This window comes from Cyclopterus lumpus, chromosome 2, assembly GCF_009769545.1.
Source record: "Cyclopterus lumpus isolate fCycLum1 chromosome 2, fCycLum1.pri, whole genome shotgun sequence".
In the NCBI taxonomy this organism is placed as follows: domain Eukaryota; kingdom Metazoa; phylum Chordata; class Actinopteri; order Perciformes; family Cyclopteridae; genus Cyclopterus; species Cyclopterus lumpus.
The window spans coordinates 27,803-54,324 of record NC_046967.1 but is presented as its reverse complement, the minus strand read 5'-3'; the positions used below and the strand labels follow the sequence as shown (position 1 = coordinate 54,324).

At 42.8% G+C, this 26,522-nt stretch overlaps 1 protein-coding gene across 1 annotated transcript; it reads right to left on the bottom strand.

Annotated features, from left to right (window-relative positions):
- Positions 1 to 657: 657 nt before the first annotated feature.
- On the bottom strand, positions 658 to 25,814 carry fmnl2b (formin-like 2b). The gene is made up of 27 exons (XM_034555272.1): positions 25,212 to 25,814; positions 23,358 to 23,441; positions 23,174 to 23,254; positions 20,463 to 20,539; positions 18,168 to 18,251; positions 17,836 to 17,979; positions 17,626 to 17,752; positions 17,472 to 17,548; positions 17,133 to 17,226; positions 16,968 to 17,042; positions 16,629 to 16,739; positions 16,392 to 16,541; positions 15,645 to 15,746; positions 14,251 to 14,471; positions 13,865 to 13,968; positions 13,492 to 13,680; positions 11,397 to 11,521; positions 9,835 to 10,037; positions 8,713 to 8,947; positions 6,357 to 6,425; positions 6,162 to 6,242; positions 2,305 to 2,434; positions 2,066 to 2,226; positions 1,424 to 1,525; positions 1,169 to 1,264; positions 959 to 1,082; positions 658 to 872 (listed from the first exon to the last, which is right to left on the bottom strand). The coding sequence occupies exons 1-27, from the start codon at positions 25,326 to 25,328 to the stop codon at positions 784 to 786; spliced, it is 3,252 nt and encodes a 1,083-aa protein (XP_034411163.1). The 5' UTR covers positions 25,329 to 25,814; the 3' UTR covers positions 658 to 783.
- Between the last annotated feature and the right edge of the window lie 708 nt (positions 25,815 to 26,522).

Below are 26,522 nucleotides of genomic sequence, written 5' to 3'. Positions count from 1 at the left end.
GAACAAACTGACCAATAAGACAACATACAAAACATGATGCCATCAGTTCACATCGATCAGATATGTTCAAAGTGCTAATTGGTCCCCTCGATTAGAAGTGGGCGTGGCCATCTGAAGAGACATTACATCATCCTCAAATATGCTGACATAAACTCGTTCGCAATGTAATGTCTCTGTCTCTCTCTCTCTCAATTTAATTCAATGATGTTCTTTCTCTCTCTATGATGTAATGTCTCTCTGAATTTATTTCAATGATGTTCTGTCTATCTATGTGATGTAATGTCTCTCTCTCTCTGTGTGATGTAATGTCTATCTCTCTCTGTAATGTAATGTATCTCTCTCTCTCTTTGTGATGTAATGTCTCTCTCTCTCTCTCTCTGTGTGATGTAATGTATATCTCTCTCTCTGTAATGTATCTCTCTCTCTCTCTCTGTGATGTAATGTCTCTCTCTCTCTCTCTCTCTAATGTATCTCTCTCTCTCTCTGTGATGTAATGTCTCTCTCTCTCTCTCTCTGTGTGATGTAATGTCTATCTCTCTCTCTGTAATGTATCTCTCTCTCTCTCTCTGTGATGTAATGTCTCTCTCTCTCTCTCTCTCTAATGTATCTCTCTCTCTCTCTGTGATGTAATGTCTCTCTCTCTCTCTCTCTCTCTCTCTCTCTCTCTCTCTCTCTCTCTCTCTCTCTCTCTCTCTCTCTCTCTCTCTCTCTAATGTATCTCTCTCTCTCTCTCTCTCTATGTGATGTAATGTCTCTCTCTCTCTCTCTCAATGACGTAATGTCTCAGTAGTGCTCTTCAGAGTGGGCGGGTTCACAGAAGAAGCGAGAGCTGCGTTTGGCCGACCGGGCTGTGAAGGGAACGGCTTTCAGAGCTGCAGGTGAGGAAAAACAAACAGCCAATCAGACGACAGACAGAAAAAGAGGCGTAACCCTGACTGTTCACCTGTGATGTGTTTACCTGTGATGATATCCTCTATGGCTCCATCCTTCCCTTCGTAAACATGGCAACTGTCTTTTACTTGTCGCCGTCTGAGCTCCGTGAACAGCTCCTGCTGCTGCCGCTTCCCCCTTTGGGAGGGAGACTGGGGGAGAAGGGTTCTGCTTTTAGAGGGCTGACCAACGATTATGACAGATTTACAGTGTGTCAGGTCAGAGGTCACAGTCTCACCTTGGTCTCCTCTTCCTCCTGCTGCTCCTCCTGCTCCTGCTTCTCCAGTAACATTTGTTCTTGACGCCTCCTTTGCTCGTTTTCCTCTTCTGCCAGCTAAACACACACATATGCAGAAACACATACATTGAATACACAACTACCTTGTGTTGTGTTGAGCTGTGTGTTGCTTTAAGAGCATTCCTTAATACTTAATGAGTTGTTTCATGTGTGTAGACCACGCCCCCTGTGTAGGAGGCGGGCCTGTTCACTCACCCTGTATGCCTTAATGAAACGAACGAAGATGGGGAAGAAAACGGACGGTGGCATTGTCTTGGAGCTCTCTCCGAAAAATTTGACCACGTCTTCAAATGCATCCTAAAGTCAAACAAAATGAAGGCATTCGATTTTACAGTGATTATTAATCATTGATTACTAGCCTCTATTGGGCTACATTATGTTAAAGTATATTTACCTTCTAACAAGCATTTAGTTTTGCCTGGGAAGTCCTTGTTGGTAGGTTAGCTGTTACACGGTTAGCCTCTATTGGGCTACATTACGTTAAAGTACGCTGAATGGTTCCAATGACATCTGTCTCTGGGGACTTTTATACTGCAATACTCTTCACTATGAGTCCTAAGGAATGGTTTTGGTCAGAGTTCTTTTAAATATATGAATATATAATTTATTTACAAGTGTTAAATACACAAAGCTTCATGATGAGTCTAGATACTTTCTTCTGAGCATCAAGATGGAGATAATTAATAAAAATGTTATGTGTGTGTGTGTCTCTGTTTGTGTGTCTCTCTTGTGTGTGTGTGTCTCTCTGTCTGTGTGTGCGTCTGTGTGTATGTGTGTGTGTGTGTCTCGCTTTGTGTGTCTGTGTCTCTGTGTGTGTGTGTGTGTGTGTGGCCTCACCTCAGCGATGCGTGCGTCCTCCAGCACCTTACTGAGTCGTGCCTCGTGCCTGCTGATGAAGTCCTTGAGCAAGGCATTGTGCTGAACACTGAACTCTCTCCAGGTGAGCTCCATGCCGCGCTGCAGCTCCTTCACATCACACAGCACGTTCTCCAGACTCACTACACACAGGTGAGGACACACAGGTGAGGACACACACAACACTGTCCTGCAGTGCTCTGATTGGCTGACAGACTCACCTGCAGCAGCCTTGTCCACATAGTGAAGCTCGTTGTAAAACAAACACTTTGAGGGATATTTCTCTCTCACAACGTTGGCAATGTAATGAAGCAACGTCTGTTTCCTGTCTGTGGACTTTGTCTCCAGGAGCTGAAACACAAACACACACTTAAAACAAATATGCTCCAATATAATATTGTTATTGTCCTAATATATAAACCTCACATATTGTCCTCATATATAAACCTCACATATTGTCCTCATATATAAACCTCACATATTGTCCTCATATATAAACCTCACATATTGTCCTCATATATAAACCTCACATATTGTCCTCATATATAAACCTCACATATTGTCCTCATATATAAACCTCATATATTGTCCTCATATATAAACCTCACATATTGTCCTCATATATAAACCTCACATATTGTCCTCATATATAAACCTCACATATTGTCCTCATATATAAACCTCACATATTGTCCTCATATATAAACCTCACATATTGTCCTCATATATAAACCTCACGTATTGTCCTCATATATAAACCTCATATATTGTCCTCATATATAAACCTCATATATTGTCCTCATACATAAACCTTGTTATTGTCCTCATACATAAACCTCACATATTGTCCTCATATATAAACCTCATAATGTCCTCATATATAAACCTCACGTATTGTCCTCATACATAAACCTCGTTATTGTCCTCATACATAAACCTCACGTATTGTCCTCATATATAAACCTCATATTGTCCTCATATATAAACCTCACGTATTGTCCTCATATATAAACCTCACGTATTGTCCTCATATATAAACCTCACGTATTGTCCTCATACATAAACCTCGTTATTGTCCTCATACATAAAGCTCACATATTGTCCTCATATATAAACCTCACGTATTGTCCTCATACATAAACCTCACATATTGTCCTCATATATAAACCTCACGTATTGTCCTCATACATAAAGCTCACATATTGTCCTCATATATAAACCTCACGTATTGTCCTCATATATAAACCTCACGTATTGTCCTCATATATAAACCTCACGTATTGTCCTCATATATAAACCTCACATATTGTCCTCATATATAAACCTCACGTATTGTCCTCATACATAAACCTCACATATTGTCCTCGTATATAAATTTCATTATTGTCCTCATATATAAACCTCACGTATTATCCTCATATATAAACCTCATTATTGTCCTCATATATAAACCTTGTATATTATCCTCATATATGAACCTCACGTATTGTCCTCATATATAAACCTCACATATTGTCCTCATATATAAACCTCACATGTTGTCCTCATATATAAACCTCATTATTGTCCTCATATATAAACTGCATGTATTGTCCTCATATATAAACTTCATTATTGTATATACAGTATATGAACCTCACGTATTGTCCTCATATATAAACCTCACGTATTGTCCTCATATATAAACCTCACGTATTGTCCTCATATATAAACCTCACGTATTGTCCTCATATATAAACCTCACGTATTGTCCTCATATATGAACCTCACGTATTGTCCTCATATATAAACCTCACGTATTGTCCTCATATATAAACCTCATTATTGTCCTAATATATAAACCTCACATATTGTCCTCATACATAAACCTCACATATTGTCCTCATATATAAACCTCATTATTGTCCTAATATATAAACCTTGTTATTGTCCTCATACATAAACCTCACATATTGTCCTCATATATAAACCTCACATATTGTCCTCATATATAAACCTTAAATATTGTCCTCATACATAAACCTCACATATTGTCCTCATATATAAACCTTAAATATTGTCCTCATACAGTATATCAACCTCACGTATTGTCCTCATATATAAACCTCATATTGTCCTCAAAGTATATACACCTCACGTATTGTCCTCATATAAACCTCACATATTGTCCTCATAAAGTATATACACCTTACGTATTGTCCTCATACATAAACCTCATATTGTCCTCATACATAAACCTCACGTATTGTCCTCATAAAGTATATAAACCTCACATATTGTCCTCATAAAGTATATACACATTACGTATTGTCCTCATACACAAACCTCACATATTGGCCCTTATACAGTATATAAACCTCACGTATTGTCCTCATATATAAACCTCACATATTGTCCTCATAAAGTATATACACATTACGTATTGTCCTCATACACAAACCTCACATATTGGCCCTTATACAGTATATAAACCTCACATATTGTCCTCATACATAAACCTCACATATTGTCCTAATATATAAACCTCACGTATTGTCCTCATATATAAACCTCACGTATTGTCCTCATATATAAACCTCACATAAGGTTCTGGTCCAGACTCTGGTCATCTCACGGCTGGACTATTGCAACTCCCTCCTTCAGGTCTACCAGCTAATGCCATTCGACCTCTACAGCTCATCCAGAATGCACCCAGGACATGGTCTAACCTCACACCCAGGACATGGTCTAACCTCACACCCAGGACATGGTCTAACCTCACACCCAGGACATGGTCTAACCTCACACCCAGGACATGGTCTAACCTCACACCAGGACATGGTCTAACCTCACACCAGGACATGGTCTAACCTCACATCCAGGACATGGTCTAACCTCACACCAGGACATGGTCTAACCTCACATCCAGGACATGGTCTAACCTCACACCAGGACATGGTCTAACCTCACACCAGGACATGGTCTAACCTCACATCCAGGACATGGTCTAACCTCACACCCAGGACATGGTCTAACCTCACACCCAGGACATGGTCTAACCTCACACCCAGGACATGGTCTAACTTCACACCCAGGACATGGTCTAACCTTACACCCAGGACATGGTCTAACCTCACACCCACGACATGGTCTAACCTCACACCCAGGACATGGTCTAACTTCACACCCAGGACATGGTCTAACCTTACACCCAGGACATGGTCTAACTTCACACCCAGGACATGGTCTAACCTCACATCCAGGACATGGTCTAACCTCACATCCAGGACATGGTCTAACTTCACACCCAGGACATGGTCTAACCTCACACCCCAGCCCGTTCACTTCGCTCGGCTTCTGCCAATCAGCTTGTAGCTCCTTCACTTCGAGTTAAACACTCAACAAAATCACGACTGTTTGCTGTGCTGGCTCCTCATTGGTGGAACGAGCTCCCCATTGACATCAGGACAGCAGAAAGTCGCAAACTTAAAACACATCTTTTTGACTATACCTTGAATAGGTTTATGAATAGGGAAGGTAGCACCGTAGTAGCACTCTAGTAGCACTTAAATGTCTCTTACTTCCCTTTTTTCCCTGTCAAAGGTTATTTTTGGGGAGTTTTTCCTGATCCGATGTGAGGTCAAAGGACAGGGATGTCGTATGTGTACAGATTGTAAAGCCCTTGTAATTTGTGATATTGGGCTATACAAAATAAACTGAATTGAAAACTGAATTGAATTACTGATAGCACTTTGTTGTTTAGCACTTTAGTAGCACTTAAATGTCTCTTACTGATAGCACTCTGTAGTTTAACGTTATTGAAGAAATTGTACTTGCTTGATTCTTGTTGTTCTGAGTTTGGACTCATGGTTTAATGCACTTGTAAGTCGCTTTGGATAAAAGCGTCAGCTAAATGACATGTAATGTAATATATAAACCTCACATATTGTCCTTGAATATAAAAACAAAGTATTGTTCCCACATATAAACCTCATAAACTAAAGGAAATGAATGTGCTGCTAGGTTTGATCACTGTATCCATGTTCTGTTGATACACCTGACGTGTGTGTGTGTGTGTGTGTGTGTGTGTGTGTGTTACCAGGTCTAAACTCTGCAGTTTGAATCCATAAACCGCTCCTCTCTTGCTACTGTTCATGTAGTTTCCCAGAGCCAAAATGATCTACAGAACAGAAGCAGGTGTAGTTTCATTATATACATTAATATACATATCACCATGGTTAGCCCCCTTATCAACTGTATATGTGTACATATTTCTGTATGAATTCACACTAACCTCCAGGATCTTCTTGAGCTTCTGTGACGACTTTATAGAAACTGAAGCAGCGATCATGGCGTGGAGTTGCTGAGAGGAAACAAAACAGACTCGTCACATCTAGTTATTAGTCTCTGTCTGTTTGAATCTTTTATTTTTCACATTTTAAAAGGTGACTTCTAATACATTGTGATTATGGAAAAAATACTATCCCATAATCTAAAATCCACCTTTTCACAAACATCCTCAAAATTAATTTCTTTGTGTGTCTGTACTACTTAAATCATCCGTTTTATTAAATCAGTTTGTTTTTTCACCCTTTATTTATTTGCTTCAATGCTGTGATTATCATTATTTATTTTCCAAGCGAAATGTCTTCAAAATAAGGAACTAGTGTGTAAATGTATTAGACGTCTGTTTCCATTCTTCATCTGTTATTAATGTTCCTAACACATTGCTGCCATTTAACATTGAATTATCCCTTTTAGCCCAAAGACAGTATATGTTGCATCTTCCCTTCTGTTCATTACCATGACGATGTTTGTCTTTCTACCCAGCTGTCTCTGCCTGTGTGTCTCTGCCCGTCTGTCTCTGCCCGTCTGTCTCTGCCCATCTGTCCCTACCCGTCTGTCTCTGCCCGTGTGTCTCTGCCCGTGTGTCTCTGCCCGTCTGTCTCTGCCCGTCTGTCTCTGCCCGTCTGTCCCTACCCGTCTGTCTCTGCCCGTCTGTCTCTGCCCGTCTGTCTCTGCCCATCTGTCCCTACCCGTCTGTCTCTGCCCATCTGTCCCTACCCGTCTGTCTCTGCCCGTCTGTCTCTGCCCGTCTGTCCCTACCCGTCTGTCTCTGCCCGTCTGTCCCTACCCGTCTGTCTCTGCCCGTCTGTCTCTGCCTGTGTGTCTCTGCCCATCTGTCCCTACCCGTCTGTCCCTACCCGTCTGTCTCTGCCCATCTGTCCCTACCCGTCTGTCCCTACCCGTCTGTCTCTGCCCATCTGTCCCTACCCGTCTGTCCCTACCCGTCTGTCTCTGCCCGTCTGTCCCTACCCGTCTGTCTCTGCCCATCTGTCTCTGCCTGTGTGTCTCTGCCCATCTGTCCCTACCCGTCTGTCTCTGCCCGTCTGTCTCTGCCCGTGTGTCTCTGCCCGTCTGTCTCTACCCATCTGTCCCTACCCGTCTGTCTCTGCCCGTCTGTCCCTACCCGTCTGTCTCTGCCCATCTGTCTCTGCCTGTGTGTCTCTGCCCATCTGTCCCTACCCGTCTGTCTCTGCCCGTCTGTCTCTGCCCGTCTGTCTCTGCCCGTCTGTCTCTACCCGTCTGTCTCTGCCCGTCTGTCTCTACCCGTCTGTCTCTGCCCGTCTGTCTCTACCCGTCTGCCTCTACTCTTCGCTCGGCTTCTGCCAATCTGCTTGTAGCTCCTTCACTTCGAGCTAAACACTCAACAAAGTCACGACTGTTTGCTGTGCTGGCTCCTCATTGGTGGAACGAGCTCCCCATTGACATCAGGACAGCAGAAAGTCTCTACACCTTCCATCACAAACTAAAAACACATCTTTTTCGACTATACCTTGAATAGGGAAGGTAGAGCCGTAGTAGCACTTTAGTAGCACTTAAATGTCCCTTACCGATAGCACTTTGTAGTTTAGCACTTTAGTAGCACTTAAATGTCTCTTACTGATAGTACTTTGTAGTTTAACTTTATTGAAGAAATTGTACTTTCTTGATTCTTGTTGTTCTGAGTTTGGACTCATGGTTTAATGCACTTATTGTAAGTCGCTTTGGATAAAAGCGTCAGCTAAATAACATGTAATGTCTGTCACTACCCATCTGTCTCTACCCATCTGTCTCTACACGTCTGCCTCTACCAGTCTGTCTCTACCCGTCTGTCTCTACCATCTGCCTCTACACGTCTGCCTCTACCAGTCTGTCTCTACCCGTCTGTCTCTACCCGTGAGTCTCTACCAGTCTGTCTCTACCCGTCTGTCTCTACCCGTGAGTCTCTACCAGTCTGTCTCTACCCGTCTGTCTCTACCCGTGAGTCTCTACCAGTCTGTCTCTACCCGTGAGTCTCTACCAGTCTGTCTCTACCCGTCTGTCTCTACCAGTGAGTCTCTACCAGTCTGTCTCTACCCGTGAGTCTCTACCAGTCTGTCTCTACCCGTCTGTCTCTACCCGTGAGTCTCTACCCGTGAGTCTCTACCAGTCTGTCTCTACCCGTCTGTCTCTACCCGTGAGTCTCTACCAGTCTGTCTCTACCCGTGAGTCTCTACCAGTCTGCGTCTACCCGTCTGTTTCTACCTGTGTGTCTCTACCCGTCTGTTTCTACCTGTCTGCCTCTACTTGTCTATTTTTACATGTCTATCTCTACCTGTCTGTCTTACCGGCGTTAACATCTGGACGTTGTCTGTGAAGTTGCCCATGAAGGTCATGATGGACATGCGCTGATTGAGTCGTTCGATGCGACTGAACTGCATCATGAATCGGTCTTCGTCACTCAGAGCCTCCAGAGGTTTTCTGTCCCTCTCGTATTGCCGTAGAAGCTTCACCTCAGCCTCAGTCGGCAGGAAACGCATCAGACACTCCACAAAGTCCACCCGAACGGTCCGGAGGTCAAACCTGCAGAAACAGTTAAGGAACAGAACATCCCATGTTACCAATACTGCTGGATGGACTTCTCAGGGAGCCAATCAGAACATTGGTTTTAATGGTGTTGCTGGTATTGGTAGAGTTGGTTTTACTTGTGTTACTGGTAAACTCTATGCTACTTATGTTGAAAGTTAAGTTTGTCTCTCTTGTGTTATAGTTACTGGTACTTTGGAAGTTTTAGGATACACTGAGCTCCTCTCTCTTCTTCTTCTAGACAAATTCATGTCTCTTCATTGCACATTACTATCCCTAATTCTTCCCCGGAGTCTTCGTGCCCTAACCCTGACCCTCGCCTCTCAGGTTTCTATGGATCGTGGCTGTGTCTGGAGCCGGTCCTGCCTCCATGGCCCGGCCTCCAGCCCCCCTTCCTCCTGCCCTCTGCATCATGGGCCCGGCCTCCTTCCTGCCTCCTGCCATGGCCCTGCTGATGCCCCTCCTCTCTCCTCCTCCTTCTGTTTACATGGATTGTGGTTATCTAGATCATGGTCCATGCCTACTACTCATTATTCATACATTCTGTCATATTCATTGAATGTTTATGTAACTCTGTAATAATGGTCACATGACATCTATTGTTCATCTGGTCACATGACATCTATTGCTTCTGTCCAGCCAGGGTGAGGGATCCTCCTCTGTTGCTCTCCTGAAGGGTTCTTCACTTTCTTTCCTGTGAAAGGTTTTTTTCAGCTTCTTTGGGAGTTTTTCCTGATCCGATGTGAGGTCAAAGGTCAGGGATGTCGTATGTGTACAGATTGTAAAGCCCTCTGAGGGGAGTTGGTAATTTGTGATTCTGGGCTATACAAAATAAACTGAATTAAATTGAATTACACCTGTGTTATTGTTACTGTTGGACTCACGTGTGGATGGCACGACAGGTGACCTCTGGTCCCTGACCGGCCTTCCTTAGAGTGATAGCCAGGTTCTTGGATCTGTTGGCCTCCAGCAGAGACACTTTGGATGGAGCTTTTTGAGGAAGTTTCTGTCTGGACAGAGTCAAATCCACTGCTGGACCCTGAGCCTTCGTCTTAAATAGCTCCTCAAACTCCTCCACATTCAGGTCCTGAGAGAGAGAGACATGTACAGAGACAGAGAGAGAGAGAGAGAGACAGGCAGCCTCATCACCGATTAAAGCCGTGCAGGCTTTCTCTCAGGCTGTACAACAATTAAGACTGAAACTCTGGCCAAAGTATACATATAACCTTTATTTCATGAGAAGTTCTCATTGAGATGAAGACCTTGTTTACTCTGTCCACAACTCACTTTCTTCAGCTTGAAGCTTCATGTTGTGACATGACACGCATGACAACGTTTTTGATACACTGTCCAGAAACAGGGAATGCACAATGGGTGTTCCACAAGGGTCAGTGTTAGGTCCCTTATTATTTAGTTTATACATAAATGATCTCCCTGAACAGTGTCATGACGTAGAACTGCAAATGTATGTATAAGGTATGTTTTTCTCCAAAACCAAGACACAACCTTCTGATGCTGATATTCTTATCAAAGTTGAACGGATTGAAATTGTTACTGATCATAAATATCTTGACATGATACTGGATACAAATTTGAACTGCAAGAAACATGTAAAGAGAATTTTGAACATATCAGAAACTGTTTCTCTCTGGATGCTGCCAAGATTGTTATGCATCCCATGATCCTTTCCCATATGTCATATTGCATTACATATTGGGGGCAGGCTGGTGAAATAAGACCACTGGAATCCCTATATAAACAAACTCTTAAAACATTTGACAAAAAGCCATTCGATTTTCATCACCGTGGGATACTGGAGAAATACAATCTGCTGAGCTTTGTGAATTTTAGACTATTACTATTGTGCATGGTCTATAACATTCTAAATAGTTTGGCCCCTCCTCCACTGGGTGACCTGGTGTACAGTCGCTCAGGGAGTTCAATCAGATCCACCAGAATAGCCTCGATACGCGACTGCACCGTTCAATTTCGCCGCACTGCATTCGGTCAATCATCCTTTTCTGTGAAAGCCACAAATCAGTGGAACACCCTGCTGGACGTGGTGAAGAGCTGCAGCTCTATCAGCACTTTTAAAAATAAACTAAATAATCAGTTGAAAGCTGGTCAACGCTCTACTCGTTGAGCAAAATTATTATGGTTCGTATTTCTTACTTTTAATAGTTTTAATTACTTACATTTAATGTGCTGTACTGTAGCTTTGTATTGTGTGTTCTTCTTACCACGTATACTGTTGTATTGTGTCTTATCCTGTACTGTTTGCTATTGTGTTATGTCTTTTTAAATAAAGATATAATAATAATAATAATAACAGATAGACACCCACGTTTTGATCACCTTTCAACAGCTGCTCTCTTTTCTCATCTAGAGTTTATTTATAAATAATAGACTAAATTACCTGAATACTTGAATGTAATTGTTTTATTACCTGCAGGATACCCTCATCGTCAATGTCGTTGAAGACAGTCCCGTTGATCTGACTTGGCTTCAGGGCAACCCAGTTCAACACCGGCATCCTAAACTTGGTCTGGATCGGCTTCTTTATCTTCACCGCTGTATAGCATGGAGACAGACAGGTGAGCAGGGAGAGAGGTAGTCTACTCCACGTCAGATTTACTTTGAGAAGGATGAATTTCTACGATGTGTTCAGACTGAATGTGAAGTCCAATTTCTCTTCAGTCTTGAATGTTCGTTCAGTTTGTTTGTTCACCTCCAACAACCAAAGTAGCAACTGTACAGACGTTATCTATAACTATCAGACAGCAGACTGAATATGTAATTCTGAGATCCAAATGTGGTAATGAAATTATGTTACTCTATATTTACACTGGGTGGTGCTGTTCTGTGGTCCTGCGCTCACCTATTTAATCAATGAGATAATTATTGACATCAGGTGTTGAAACCCTGAAAGGGCAAAATATTTTTGTCCGCTTTCGCGGGACGAGTGTTAGCTGCTTCCACTGCTATGTTGGAATTCAAGGGAACAGGTTATGTATACCACGGCACAAGATAATAAACCCAGTATTCATACACCGTTGAACGTGATCGTGTTTGTGGATCATGTCTGCGATTGAAGTGAACGCAGAGGCTAAAGAGTGCGTCAGCCAGATCAATCTAGAGGGAAAAACACCTCAGTAGCCCAAAGTATTAGACTGGGCTCCTTTAACAGACACCTTTAACCATGAGACTCTCCTTTAATCTGACCCTAACCATCAGACAGGAGAATGAATATATCATTCCGATACCTTTATCCCTGAGATTCTCCTTTAACCTGACCCTAACCATCAGACAGGAGATTGAATATATCATTCTGATACCTTTAACCATGAGACTCTCCTTCAACCTGACCCTAACCATCATACAGGAGACTGAATATATCATTCTGATACCTTTAACCATGAGACTCTCCTTCAACCTGACCCTAACCATCAGACAGGAGACTTAATATATAATTCTGATACATTTAACCCTGAGACTCTTCTTCAACCTGGCCATAACCAGCAGACTGAATATCATTCTGATACCGTTAACCCTGAGAATCTCCTTCAACCTGACCATAACCAGCAGACTAAATATATCATTCTGATACATTTAACCTTGAGACTCTCCTTTAACCTGACCCTAACCATCAAACAGGAGATTGAATATATATTTCTAATACCTTTAACCCTGAGACTCTCCTTTAACCTGACCCTAACCATCAAACAGGAGATTGAATATATATTTCTAATACCTTTAACCCTGAGACTCTCCTTTAACCTGACCCTAACCATCAAACAGGAGATTGAATATATATTTCTAATACCTTTAACCCTGAGACTCTCCTTTAACCTGACCCTTACTATCACACTGGAGACTGAATACCATTCTGATACCTTTAACGCAGAGACTCTGAGGGGAGTGGCTGGCTCTGTGTTTCTGGCAAGGGGTGATGAAGGGATGGTGAAGGATGTGGGATTATCGGGGATGACATAAATTTAGAGGATGATGGTAAAATTTAAAGTTGGTAAAATGTAAGATTGGAAGTAAACGTACAGAATAACTTGAGAGGACCCTCTGTCAGCAAAGCGAAAGAAAAGAAATGTTAGTGGAATGAAACTTAAAATGTCATTAAAATGCACATTTACCATGACAACTGAGATTTCTAGATTGTGATTGGCTGGCAGGTGTGGATTCATTGTTAATAACTGGAAAGTAAAACCAAACACCTGTGATTCAGATCAACAGTAGTGGTGACTTCAGTAGTAACTGAATCTGGACGTCCAAATAAAAAGACGTCAGAAGTATGTTGGCATCGGTGAAGCACGTCAAAAAAATCAACCATATTTTACAATGTTGATATAAATAATTCATGTCAGGTGACTGTTACAAGCATGAAAAGGTCAAATTGTCAGGTATTTGTTGTTGTCAACAGAGCATGAAACTATTTATATTTTATCTATTATTTTTAAGATTCTTGAAAGTTCCATGTTTTTCCATGCAGTCTATGAATGCATCATTTAAACCCTCTTGTTCAGTCTCACCTGCAAGTCCAGAGTTAAAGATGACCGTGGGCGACCCACCCGAACCTGGGAGAGGGGGGGCCACGGGGGGAGGAGGGGGCGGCATGGGGACAGAGGAGGAGAGCTCGCTGGTCCGACATGGTGGAGGGGGTGGAGGAGGGGGAGGAGGAGGAGCATGGGGGGGAGGTGCAGGGTACGACCCATTGGACACTTAAAACACAAAGAGAAGAAGAAATGTGTTACTGGTTTGTGTTGTTCTTAAAGTGCCATCTCGGAGTACTTGTAGTATTTGGTATTTGGTTTATTTTATGGCAGTGGGACCTGCAGCTCTATGTGCTGCAGTTCATGATTGCATATCTAAATCAGCATTTTGATTGGTGGAGCTGAAACTCACCTGTGCCTGGCATTGGTGGCGGAGGAGGTGGAGGGGGTGGGACCGGCATCCCTGGAGCTCCGCCCATCACTGGTCCCATGCTGTGATAGGCTACCGTCTCAGGACTGACAAAATCAATACGGTAATCAATCAACAACAATCATTGGTTATCTGACATGTTTTTGTATGTCATATCAAGCAGAGCAACATGAGCTTCCCTTCCGTAGTAGTAATTAATTATGAATAATTATTAATGTATTATGAATTATTATCAATCAGTAATTATGGGGTTCCTATTCCTCAGGGTTCTGTTCTTTGGCGTTTTCATTGACAATGTATTCCTGGGTATGTCTGATTAACATAACAATCCAGTGTCTGACAGTGGAGTAAACAGGGACGTCTCTCACCTGGGACACAGGTTAGGACAAGGTGGAGGTGAGGGGGAGGTAGAGTCACCAACTCCCCCATCTCCCTCTCCTCTTTGGGGCTGAGGAGCTCCGGGTCCTCCGGCCTGCTGGGCCTCCTGAGCCTGTCGCTCCAGACGACTCTGACGCCGGATCGTCTGGTCCTTCTCCCGAACAATCCGCCGCAAGGTGTGCACTTGAGTGTTGGTGCTGGCATGCACCTCCTGCACAGGTGCAAAGGTGATGGTTTAAGAGTTGCTAAAAACAGGTGTAAAGTTAAAGAACAGGTGTAAAGTTAAAGAAACAGGCGTAAAGGAACAGGCGTAAAGTTGAAGGGACATGCATAAAGTTAAAGGAACAGGTGTAAAGTTGAAGGAACAGGCGTAAAGTTAAAGAAACAGGCGTAAAGTTAAAGGAACAGGCGTAAAGTTGAAGGGACATGCATAAAGTTAAAGGAACAGGCGTAAAGTTGAAGGAACATGCATAAAGTTGAAGGAACAGGCGTAAAGTTAAAGGAACAGGCTTAAAGGTAAAGGAACAGGTGTGAAGTTACAGGAACAGGTGTAAAGTTACAGGAACAGGTGTAAAGTTGAAGGGACATGCATAAAGTTAAAGGAACAGGCGTAAAGTTGAAGGGACATGCATAAAGTTAAAGGAACAGGCGTAAAGTTGAAGGAACAGGCGTAAAGTTGAAGGAACAGGCGTAAAGATAAAGGAACAGGCGTAAAGTTAAAGGAACAGGTGTAAAGGTAAAGGAACAGGTTTGAAGTTACAGGAACAGGTTTGAAGTTACAGGAACAGGTGTAAAGATAAAGAAAGAGACGTGAAGGAACAGGCGCAAAGTTAAAGGGACAGGTGTGAAGGAAAAGCAACAGGCATAAAGTTAAAGGAACAGGCGTAAAGTTAAAGGAACATGGGTAAAGGTGAAGGAACAGGTCTAAAGAAACAGGCCTAAAGGTAAAGGAACAGGCATGAAGTTAAAGGAACAGGCGTAAAGTTAAGGAACAGGCTTAAAGGTAAAGGAACAGGCGTAAAGGAACAGGCATAAAGGTACAGGCATAAAGGAACAGGCATAAAGGTACAGGCATGAAGGTACAGGCATGAAGTTAAGGAAGAGGCGTAAAGTTAAGGAACAGGCGTAAAGGAACAGGCATAAAGGAACAGGCATAAAGGTACAGGCGTGAAGTTAAAGGAACAGGCGTGAAGGAAAAGGATCAGGTGTGAAGTTAAAGGAACATGCGTAAAGTGAAAGGACGAGGTGTAAAGTTAAAGGAATAGGCGTAAAGGAATAGGCGTAAAGGAACAGGCGTAAAGGAACAGGCGTAAAGGAACAGGCGTAAGGAACAGGCGTAAAGGTAAAGGAACAGGAGTAAAGGAAGAGGCGTAAAGGGACTGACCCGAACGTGGTCTAGCTCCTTGTTGGTTTGCATCAGCTGTTTCTCCAGTTCAACGATCTTCAGCATCGCTTCGTTCTCTACGTCCAGCAGACGCTCCGACATCTGAGGACAGAGAGAAGAAACAGGTACAGGTTAGATAACAGCTGTCTGTCCACATGTCTGTCTGTTGACATGTCTGTCTCTAAACTTGTCTGTCTGTCCATGTGTCTGTCTGTTGACATATCTGTCTCTAAACTTGTCTGTCTGTCCATGTGTCTGTCTGTTGACATGTCTGTCTGTCCACATGTCTGTCTGTTGACATGTCTGTCTGTCCACATGTCTGTCTGTCGACATGTCTGTCTGTCCACATGTCTGTCTATTGACATGTCTTTCTGTTGACATGTATGTCTGTCCACATGTCTGTCTGTTGACATGTCTGTCTGTCCACATGTCTGTCTGTCCACATGTCTGTCTGTCGACATGTCTGTCTGTCCACATGTCTGTCTGTCCACATGTCTGTCTGTCGACATGTCTGTCTGTTGACATGTATGTCTGTCGACATGTCTGTCTGTTGACATGTATGTCTGTCCACATGTCTGTCTGTTGACATGTCTGTCTGTCCACATATATGTCTGTTGACATGTCTGTCTCTAAACTTGTCTGTCTGTCTGTCTTTCATTGTTTCGTTCTCTATGACCAGTTGATGCTCCAACGTCTGAGAGACAGATTAGTACTTCCCCTGTCTGTCTCTCCACCTGTCTGTCTTACTGTGCCGATGCTCTCCTCCAGCTCCTCCACCCGCTCCAGAGCAGCGGTTTTGGTCTCGGCGTCCTCGAGCAGTGTCCCGACGTCGAACACGTTGTCGAGGTACGCTTGAATCTGAACCTGGAGCCTGTCGCTCTCTGTGTGCTTCAGCCTCTGGTGAGACGGGCAGAGAGAAGGGTTAGCACACAGACGGGCTTGTCTTTAATCATTAGCCCTCGTGTGATTGGCTGAGAGCATTACCTCCAGGTGCTCGTCCAGGTTCAGCTTTGTGAAGTCGTACTGCAGATGTACTCTGAAGTTCATGTCCTCAACCGAGTGAACCACGATGTTAATGAACTGCATGCAGGCCACCTGACAACGACAACAACAACAACGTTATTCACTTCCTGACGGGACCAGAGTTATGCTCAAATCCTGAAGTCAATTAAAGGTTAATAAAAGTAAATGTAAGGTTTATGTTTTTAAAATAATAATCAAATTATTATAGTGTTTATTTAACTATAATGTTTTTTATGTATAAACTTTAATTAAAGTTAAATTCAAGAATACATCAATAAAATAAAATAAATGAATATTAACCAAAAAGTCAATGTTGTCGTCTTCATTCTTAAAATGTTCCATCAGCTTCTCAAAACGCATCGACTCCGAACAAACCTGGAAAAGATCAATCAATCAATCAATCAATCAATCAATCAATCAATCAATATGACATATCACACTGTATGTGTGTGTGTGTGTGATTACAGTTTTGAAGTTGTCGAAAGCTGACAGGATGATCTCATGTCCCCCTCTGACCAGACACACCGCCGCCAACAACTCTAACACCAGAGCCTTCGTTCTGATTAAGGAAGGGAGACAGACAGGTCAGCAGACAGACAGGTCAGCAGACGGTTGGAGAGACGGGTGGAGATACTTTATAAACCTGTCTGTAGTCATAACCTCATTAGTACATTATGTACCTGTGTGTGGTCAGAACCTCGTTAGTACATTATGTACCTAGGTGTGGTCAGAACCTTGTTAGTACATTATGTACTTGTGTGTGGTCAGAACCTCATTAGTACTTTGAGTACCTGTCGTACTGACCTGGGGTTCCTGTTGTTGAGGCTGAGGGCGATCTCGTTGACAGCGTGAGGATGAGCCATCACCATGTTGAACCCATACTGAGGAAGAGGACACAGAGGAAGTTCATAATGGCTCAGATGTACTTCATGTACTTCATGTACTTCATATACATTACCTGGTAATTCATGATGGCTCTCAGACACATGACACAAACATGAACGTCGTCTTTCTTACAGACGAGTCGTGAGTTTTTCAGAGTTCGGCGACTCGGCAGAGTGTTGGAGCGAGTCACCATCGCCGAGCTGCAATCGCAAGAGCATCAGTTTAGAGTTGTTCTCTTTTATAGCTGGTCCCTGGTCAGATAGCAAGGCGGTACTTATGCTACCTGATGGAGTGTCGAGCTGCTCTGGGAACAGATGAGGACGGGGAAGGGAGGCTGCAGTCCCCATGGAGGTCTTCTATGGACCGACTCCATGGGGAGTCTATGGACGAGACCTCCCCTGCGGCCTCCAACTGCTCTCCATCGAACCTGAACACACAAACAACCACAAGAGTATCAGCTGATCCACTCAACCGGAAGTCTCTTTGTTCATACAACATCTGAAAATAAGGGTTCACCCAGGATTGATATTTTAAGGATACTTAACGGTTCAAACTGAGAATTCAAATAAAGGTATTAATATGTAATGATGTAGTATTTAGTTTGTTCAGACTCACGTGACGGCGTACTGAGCGAAGGACAAATACTCAACCAAAACATCCAGACCTCGATTCTCCTCATTCAGAAACTCTCTGACCCACCTGCAGAGAGACAGACCGGTCATCAGAGAGAGAAAGACTGGTAATGAGAGAGACAGACAGATATTTAGAGAGACAGGTTATCAGAGAGACAGACGGGTGTGCTCCACTGTAAGCTGTCAGAACCAAACTTCTTTACTACCTTGGAGTCAATGTAGAGGAGTCTTTACAACTCAAATAGTTTAAGTTTGTTCAACTAATGTACGACATTAATAAAGTTACCGCTTGTAAAAAATAAACCAATCCTACTTTAGCCATTACTTTATATAACCTGAGTTGTGCTGCAGGAAAGAGTCCTGAAACCCCAAAAGGATTTTTACACTTCGTCGAGAAGTCAACGAGTAACCCTCTAATGATAATACTTCATAATAATAATAATAATAATAATAATAACACTTCAACCTTCTAACCCTGTACTTCATCTAGAAGTCAATGTGTAGGGTTACAGGGTTAGGGTGTAACGGTAACCCCCTAACCCTGTACTTTGTCTAGAAGCCCTTGTGCCCGTGCCCCTGTGACCTCAATATGGAGGCCACGTCCCCTACCAAACCTAACCCCGTAACCCTAATCCTGTAACCCTGTACTTTGTTGAGTCAATGTTTTAATTGTGTTTTTGGTCAAATATCTGAAAGTAGGATTTATTCTTCAATATAAACTAGTTCAGTAAATACCTCTGGTGAATCCTAAAGTAAGGCAGATGTTTACATATTCAAAATGTCTGCCTTGTTTTGGGGGTTTGGGGAATAATCCTGTTTGTTTAGAGCCTAAAAGGAGCTTTTTACTAACTATCAGGAGCTCATTTTGTGCAATGAAACACAATCCTGTCAGCTTTTTGTTGAGAGAATCAGTGCGAAGCTAACTCCTTCCATTAGGGTTTGGTTTCTAACTCCTTCCATTAGGGTTCAGGTTCTAACTCCTTCCATTAGGGTTCAGGTTCTAACTCCTTCCTGCAGGGTTCAGGTTCTAACTCCTTCCTGCAGGGTTTGTGTTCTAACTCCTTCCTGCAGGGTTTGTGTTCTAACTCCTTCCTATAGGGTTTGGTTTCTAACTCCTTCCTGCAGGGTTCAGGTTCTAACTCCTTCCTGCAGGGTTCAGGTTCTAACTCCTTCCTGTAGGGTTTGTGTTCTAACTCCTTCCTGCAGGGTTCAGGTTCTAACTCCTTCCTGCAGGGTTCAGGTTCTAACTCCTTCCTGCAGGGTTTGTGTTCTAACTCCTTCCTGCAGGGTTCAGGTTCTAACTCCTTCCTGCAGGGTTCAGGTTCTAACTCCTTCCTGTAGGGTTCAGGTTCTAACTCCTTCCTGCAGGGTTTGTGTTCTAACTCCTTCCTGCAGGGTTCAGGTTCTAACTCCTTCCTGCAGGGTTCAGGTTCTAACTCCTTCCTGCAGGGTTTGTGTTCTAACTCCTTCCTGCAGGGTTCAGGTTCTAACTCCTTCCATTAGGGTTTGTGTTCTAACTCCTTACATTAGGGTCCAGGTTCTAACTCCTTCCTGCAGGGTTTGTGTTCTAACTCCTTCCTGCAGGGTTCAGGTTCTAACTCCTTCCATTAGGGTTTGTGTTCTAACTCCTTACATTAGGGTCCAGGTTCTAACTCCTTCCTGCAGGGTTTGTGTTCTAACTCCTTCCTGCAGGGTTCAGGTTCTAACTCCTTCCTGCAGGGTTCAGGTTCTAACTCCTTCCTGCAGGGTTCAGGTTCTAACTCCTTCCTGCAGGGTTTGTGTTCTAACTCCTTCCTGCAGGGTTCAGGTTCTAACTCCTTCCTGCAGGGTTCAGGTTCTAACTCCTTCCTGCAGGGTTCAGGTTCTAACTCCTTCCTGCAGGGTTTGTGTTCTAACTCCTTCCTATAGGGTTTGGTTTCTAACTCCTTCCTGCAGGGTTCAGGTTCTAACTCCTTCCTGCAGGGTTCAGGTTCTAACTCCTTCCTGTAGGGTTTGTGTTCTAACTCCTTCCTGCAGGGTTTGTGTTCTAACTCCTTCCTGCAGGGTTCAGGTTCTAACTCCTTCCTGCAGGGTTTGTGTTCTAACTCCTTCCTGCAGGGTTCAGGTTCTAACTCCTTCCTGCAGGGTTCAGGTTCTAACTCCTCTCAATGTCTGTTTCTGTCGTTCAGTGTGAAGATCTTTGTGTCATGGCGGATTCAGTAACTAAGTAGTTAAATATAAATGTAATTTCCAGGCGACAGTTGCAGAGAGACAGACAGGTCGTCAGACAGACAGGTACCCGATGTGGTTTGTGCGAAGAGATATCTCGAGTTCTCTGAGCATCTGAGTCGACTCCTGGACTCTTCTTCTGAACTTCTACAGACAGACAGACAGACAGGCGCGTTAATGACAGATAGACAGGTTGAACAAATGTATCCGTCCTGCAGTTGATAAAATGTAATTAATGTATAAGTATAAACTTTTGGTTAATTTTTTTTAAGTGAATTTCATTTCATTATTTCATACTGCATTGAAGCAACGTTTTTCAACGTTTTCCGGGCCAGTTAAGCCTTCTCTGCTGGCCTAAACAGAAGCACAAAGTTATAGCTATTTTATAATTATATTTCTTTTCACAAATACACAACATATATTATAATAATGTTTCCCAATTAGCTTGTTTTCTCAATTCAATTAAATTCAGTTTATTTTGTATAGCCCAATATCTCAAATCACAAACTCCCCCCAGAGGGCTTTACAATCTGTACACATACGACATCCCTGACCTTTGACCTCACATCGAATCAGGAAAAACTCCCCAAAAATAACCTCACTGCACAGCTCCTTTCTTCCTCTGTTGCTCTGCTTCCAGTGCAGCTTGTTTTAAGGAGAGCTTTTATCCAATCAGATTACAGCTCTGTGACTCTGGGCAAGAAGAGAGGCTACCCTCTTTAGTCTTGTTAAAGTACATGAGGACGTTATTGTTGATTGTCATAGTCTTCAACCAATTACATATTTAGTTTGACATGCTGGGCGTCTTCTTTGACGTGCCAGAGCTACCTCTGTAGCATGTAAGGATGTCATTGTTAACGTGCGCTGTGATTGGTCAGTGGGCCAGCGTGACATTTGTCCAACAGAAAGCTAGCTAGCTAGCAGAACTCAGTCGTAGGAAGAAGAGTTCAGGTTTCAGGAAAAGCGTCTAACGTAACAAACCCCACTGCTAGCAGCCTTCACCCAGCAAGTATACTTTCAGTATTTATGTATCTGCAGTTAATGTATTTAGGTTCATGTAACATTTTATTTCACTTGTCAAATGTTGCAGTGTTATGTGAATATGAGGTGTTCACAGGAAAGAATAATAACCTCTAGTTGTGGTATCATAAGGATGTTAAGAGGTTGTTCAGCTGTAGTAAGCCCAGGTAGAAAATGCACTGATATATTTTAATATTTAGACTTAATGCTGCATGGTTAGGGTCTGGTGTTTCTCGTACTCTACAGTAAATGTAATACATTTAAATGCTTCAGGGCTGTTGCCTTTTTAGCTAACCCAATAAACTGACAGGAAGTATGAAAATTAGATTTGTTTATTTCTTTTTTTAATGAGATGATTTCTGCTTCATTTTTGCTTGATCCCTGTTTTTGATTAAATTATTTATAAATGTAAAGGATTGATAATTTAAGCGTAAAGTAAATGCATCTTATATTTATATTAAATTAAAAAAATATATATATATTACATGTGGGTTTTATTTTTCACATAAACATGCAGTTAATTAAATTTTTTCTGTTTTCCAGATGTCATCAAGAATGTTCAGTACATGACGTGAAAATGTAAGTTGTGTGCATTCTCCTCATGGACCAGGAAGAATAATCCATCATAAGAACAGCATCATAGTGTTTTGTCTGCACTAAGGTAGGATTATACCTCTGGTATTGCATTCAGTTGCTCTTGACGGTTTTTGTAGGATACAAACCAAAAATTACTCAATTGTTGTGATGCGACAATGACATGTTTCATGTTCATTAGCTTTATTACTTACTCTTATCACACCCATTTTTACAGAGATTTGGTAAAATTGCAAACTACCTTTTCAATATAGTCTCCTTCACCTTTTTTGTGTTAGGGATTTTTAATGAGGACTCTTCTAAACATTTAACTATTTTTGTAACATTTCTGCATTCATAAACTGTCTTTATGACTATTGGTTGAGCATTGGTCTTGTGGGAACACCATGCCACTACCTTTCGTCCTCTAAAACAACACACTGAACAGAGTCACGTTGATAGGTTCAGTCTGGAAAATGTCTTATTGGAAAAAGAAAAGCACGTGGTATAGTCCATCTGTAGGGATGTGGTAGCAGAACCGGGGATCGAACCGCCGATCCTCTGATTGAAGGATGTCACCGTTCTACCACTGAGCTGTTGTAATTATCTCTCATTTGTCAGTGTATTGCCTCCACTTGTCTGTGGGAACAATGTATTAAACACATCTATTTGGCCGTGTTGTACTTGTAGCCAATGTTTCAGTCTGTGTATATTTTCTTAAAATAAATGTTATATCTTTTGATTACTTATTTCTTTTTTATAAAGCTAGCACACTTTCAATTATCAGTCCATATACAAGATGAAACACATTTGTAATGTAAGTAATTGTATAAAAGTAATTGTATACACATGGTAAAGTTATTTGAACATGAATCTGTAGAAAGTTTTCTTGAAGTGAGAATGTAAAACAATCTTTGTTTTAACTCGATGGATCAAGGTTAAACAACAAAGTTCACTCAACTCTGATGACTTGAATCATATTGTTGAGACGACTAGAACATAGTAGTTCAATCACCTAATGAACTTTCATTTCTCAGTTGAACTGCCTTGAAATGTGTTACAGGGTCATGAAATCTATGCTACTAATAATAATGTGATTTATAATATTAATTAAATAGTCGTATGATAGTTTTAATGAAACCTGTTTTCAAAAAGATAAAAATAAACAAACTACATTTCCCAGCTCACCTTGCGTGTGACAGCCGGGTCGAGGAAGCCTCTCAGCTTCTGGATGTAGGTGTGTGGAGGGTTCTTCACCTGGAACCTCTCCTGCATTACACACACACACACACACACATGATTGTGTGTGGTTCAACAGAGTCCTGGTTTTAAGAGCAGATTCAGACTCATGAACTTGATGAACACCACCCACCTGATCACAGATCAGCTCCCACTTTTTGTCGTTGTCGTAGGAACGCAGCAGACGCACCTTGTCAGGAGGCAGGTTCATCGAATTCTGAAATAGAATTTATTTGAACTATTTCACCCAAAATACTTTTCGTAAAGTGAGCAAAATACATTCAAAAGTGAGCACTCTAATTGTTTAAGACCCTTAGATCCACCTCCCTAGCCAAACCCTCCAAACCCTCTAAACCCTCTAAACCCTCCAAACCCTATAAAACTATCCAAACCCTCCAAACCCAAAACCCTCCAAACCCTCTAAACCCTCCAAACCCTATAAAACTATCCAAACCCTCCAAACCCTCTAAAACCCTCCAAAACCTCTAAAACTATCCAAACCCTCCAAACCCTCTAAAACCCTCCAAAACCTCTAAAACTATCCACACCTTCTAAAACCCTCCAAACCCTCTAAAACCCTCCAAACCCTATAAACCCTCCAAACCCTCCAAACCCTCTAAAACCCTCCAAACCCTATAAAACCCTATAAAACCCTCCAAAACCTCTAAAACTATCCACACCTTCTAAAACCCTCCAAACCCTCTAAAACCCTCCAAACCCTATAAACCCTCCAAACCCTCCAAACCCTCTAAAACCCTCCAAACCCTATAAAACCCTCCAAACCCTCTAAACCCTCCAAACCCTCTAAACCCTCCAAAACCTCTAAAACTATCCACACCTTCTAAAACCCTCCAAACCCTCTAAAACCCAGGATCTGAGCCCAGAATTCAGCCCTGTCTCACAACAACTCTGCTCCCCAAACTCCAAGAAACCAAACGTAAAGAACCAGGTTCAGTGAACCTGAACTCAAACCCAAACTAGGTTCAGTGAACCTGAACTAGAACCCAACCCAGGTTCAGTGAACCTGAGCGAGAACCCATACCAGGTTCAGTGAACCTGAACTAGAACCCAACCCAGGTTCAGTGAACCTGAAATAGAACCCAAACCCAAATTCAGTGAACCTGAACTAGAACCCAAACCAGGTTCAGTGAACCTGAACTAGAACCCATACCAGGTTCAGTGAACCTGAACTAGAACCCAAACCAGGTTCAGTGGACCTGAAATAGAACCCATATCAGGTTCAGTGAACCTGAAATAGAACCCAACCCAGGTTCAGTGAACTTTAAATAGAACCCAACCCAGGTTCAGTGAACCTGAACTAGAACCCAAACCAGGTTCAGAGAACCTGAAATAGAACCCATACCAGGTTCAGTGAACCTGAACTAGAACCCAAACCAGGTTCAGTGAACCTGAACTAGAACCCAAGCCAGGTTCAGTGAACCTGAGCTAGAACCCAACCCAGGTTCAGTGAACCTGAGCTAGAACCCAAACCAGGTTCAGTGAACCTGAGCTAGAACCCAACCCAGGTTCAGTGAACCTGAGCTAGAACCCAAACCAGGTTCAGTGAACCTGAAATAGAACCCAAACCAGTTTCAGGTACAGTGCATCTATATTTATATTAATATCTAATCCTAACAATTCATATCAAATGTCATATTTCTGTGTACAATGTGTGTGTGTGTGTGTGTACATTATGTGTGTATAACATGTTTGTGTGTTGTGTATAATGTGTAGGTGTGTATCATGTTTGTGTGTAACGTGTGTATGTGTGTGTGACGTGTGTGTATAATGTCTGTGTATGTGTGTGTATAACTATGATGTTTGTGTGTATAATGTGTGTGTATAACATGTATACGTGTATCATGTTCGTATAATGTGTGTATAACGTGTATCATGGTCGTGTGTGTGTGTGTGTGTGTGTGTGTGTGCGTGTGCGTGTGCATGTGCGTGTGTGTGTGTGTGTGTGTGTGTGTGTGTGTGTATTTACCAGTGCGATGGAGAACCTCTCCTCTAGCTCGGCTGGGTCGGGCATCGGGAGCCGGACCGGAGCCGCTCTGGACCGGATCACCGCCAGCTGGCTCTCCATGCTCTCTGCGTTCCCCATCACACCCACGCACCCCGAACCCGCACACGGAACACACCCACCTACAACAATACACACTCAGCGACGCACAGCGGCAGGAACATGTGGTCGGCCATCACACACTGAACACAGACGGGTGGTGGAGGGGATGCAAGCCTGTCGCGCGCGCTCCTGTCTTTCTGTCGCGCGCCTGTCTGTCGCGCGCCTGTCTGTCTCGTTATTCCGCGATGATCGTCTGTCTGACTCTTTGTCTCTCGCCGCCGCCGATGATGATGATGATGATGAAGAGGATGCTGATCCAGATGAAGCTGTGTTCGCTGTCGTTGTGTGTGCGTGTGAGCGCGTGTCGCAGATCAGCCGGTTAATCCTCCCCCTCTCCTCCCCCACATGAAGAAAGAAAGAGAGAGTCGGCCTCCTCCTCTTTGTCTCTCTCTCTGTCTCTCTCTCTCTCTCGCTCTCTCTCTTTCTCTCTCTCTCATCTCTCCCTCCTCAGACAATGAGCCTTCTGCTGCCACAGGCTCCGCCCACTACACATCCACGCACGCACACGCACGCACACACACGCACACAAAGGGTAAAACATTAATAATAAGGATAATATGTAACATTTAAATATATCTTGGCTACATTTAATGTATCGGTTTATAATACAAGTATAACACGCCCATATGTGGTACTACTCAGAGGTAGAAGTACTCTCTGGTAATCACTGGTAGAAGTACTCAGTACTCTCACTGGTACTCAGTTGTAGAAGTACTTTAGTAGTCTCACTGGTATTAGTACTTCAGTACTCGGTGGTAGAAGTACTTCAGTAGTCTCACTGGTATTAGTACTTCAGTACTCTGTGGTTCTCAGTGGTCAAAGTACTCAGTACTCAGTGGTCAAAAGTACTTCAGTCGTCTCATTGGTAGTAGTACTTAAGTACTCAGTGTCAGAAGTGTCAGAGCACCTATCTCCTCTTCTCTCTCTCCTTATGGATGAATTTACATCTCTCCATTGCACCTTATTAACTCTGCTTCCTCCCCGGAGTCGTTGTGACTTCACGTCTCAGAGGGTCCATTGGACCTGGAGGTGTCTGATGCTGGTGAGCCGGCCTCCCATTGGCCCTGCTGATGCCCCGCCCCCCCTCCTCTCTACCTCCTTCTGTTTCATGGATTGGAGTTCCATTCATACATTGTCATATTCATGTAATGTGTTTATGTAACTTTGTAACTC

Excerpts from the sequence above, each read along its gene's own strand:
- fmnl2b (XM_034555272.1), bottom strand. The coding sequence starts at position 25,328 with ATGGGGAACGCAGAGAGCATGGAGAGCCAGCTGGCGGTGATCCGGTCC. Across the intron at positions 16,542-16,628 it reads ACCTGGACGAGCACCTGGAG|AGGCTGAAGCACACAGAGAG; the intron begins GTAATGCTCTCA and ends CCGTCTCACCAG. Across the intron at positions 1,083-1,168 it reads AGGAGGAAGAGGAGACCAAG|TCTCCCTCCCAAAGGGGGAA; the intron begins GTGAGACTGTGA and ends CTTCTCCCCCAG.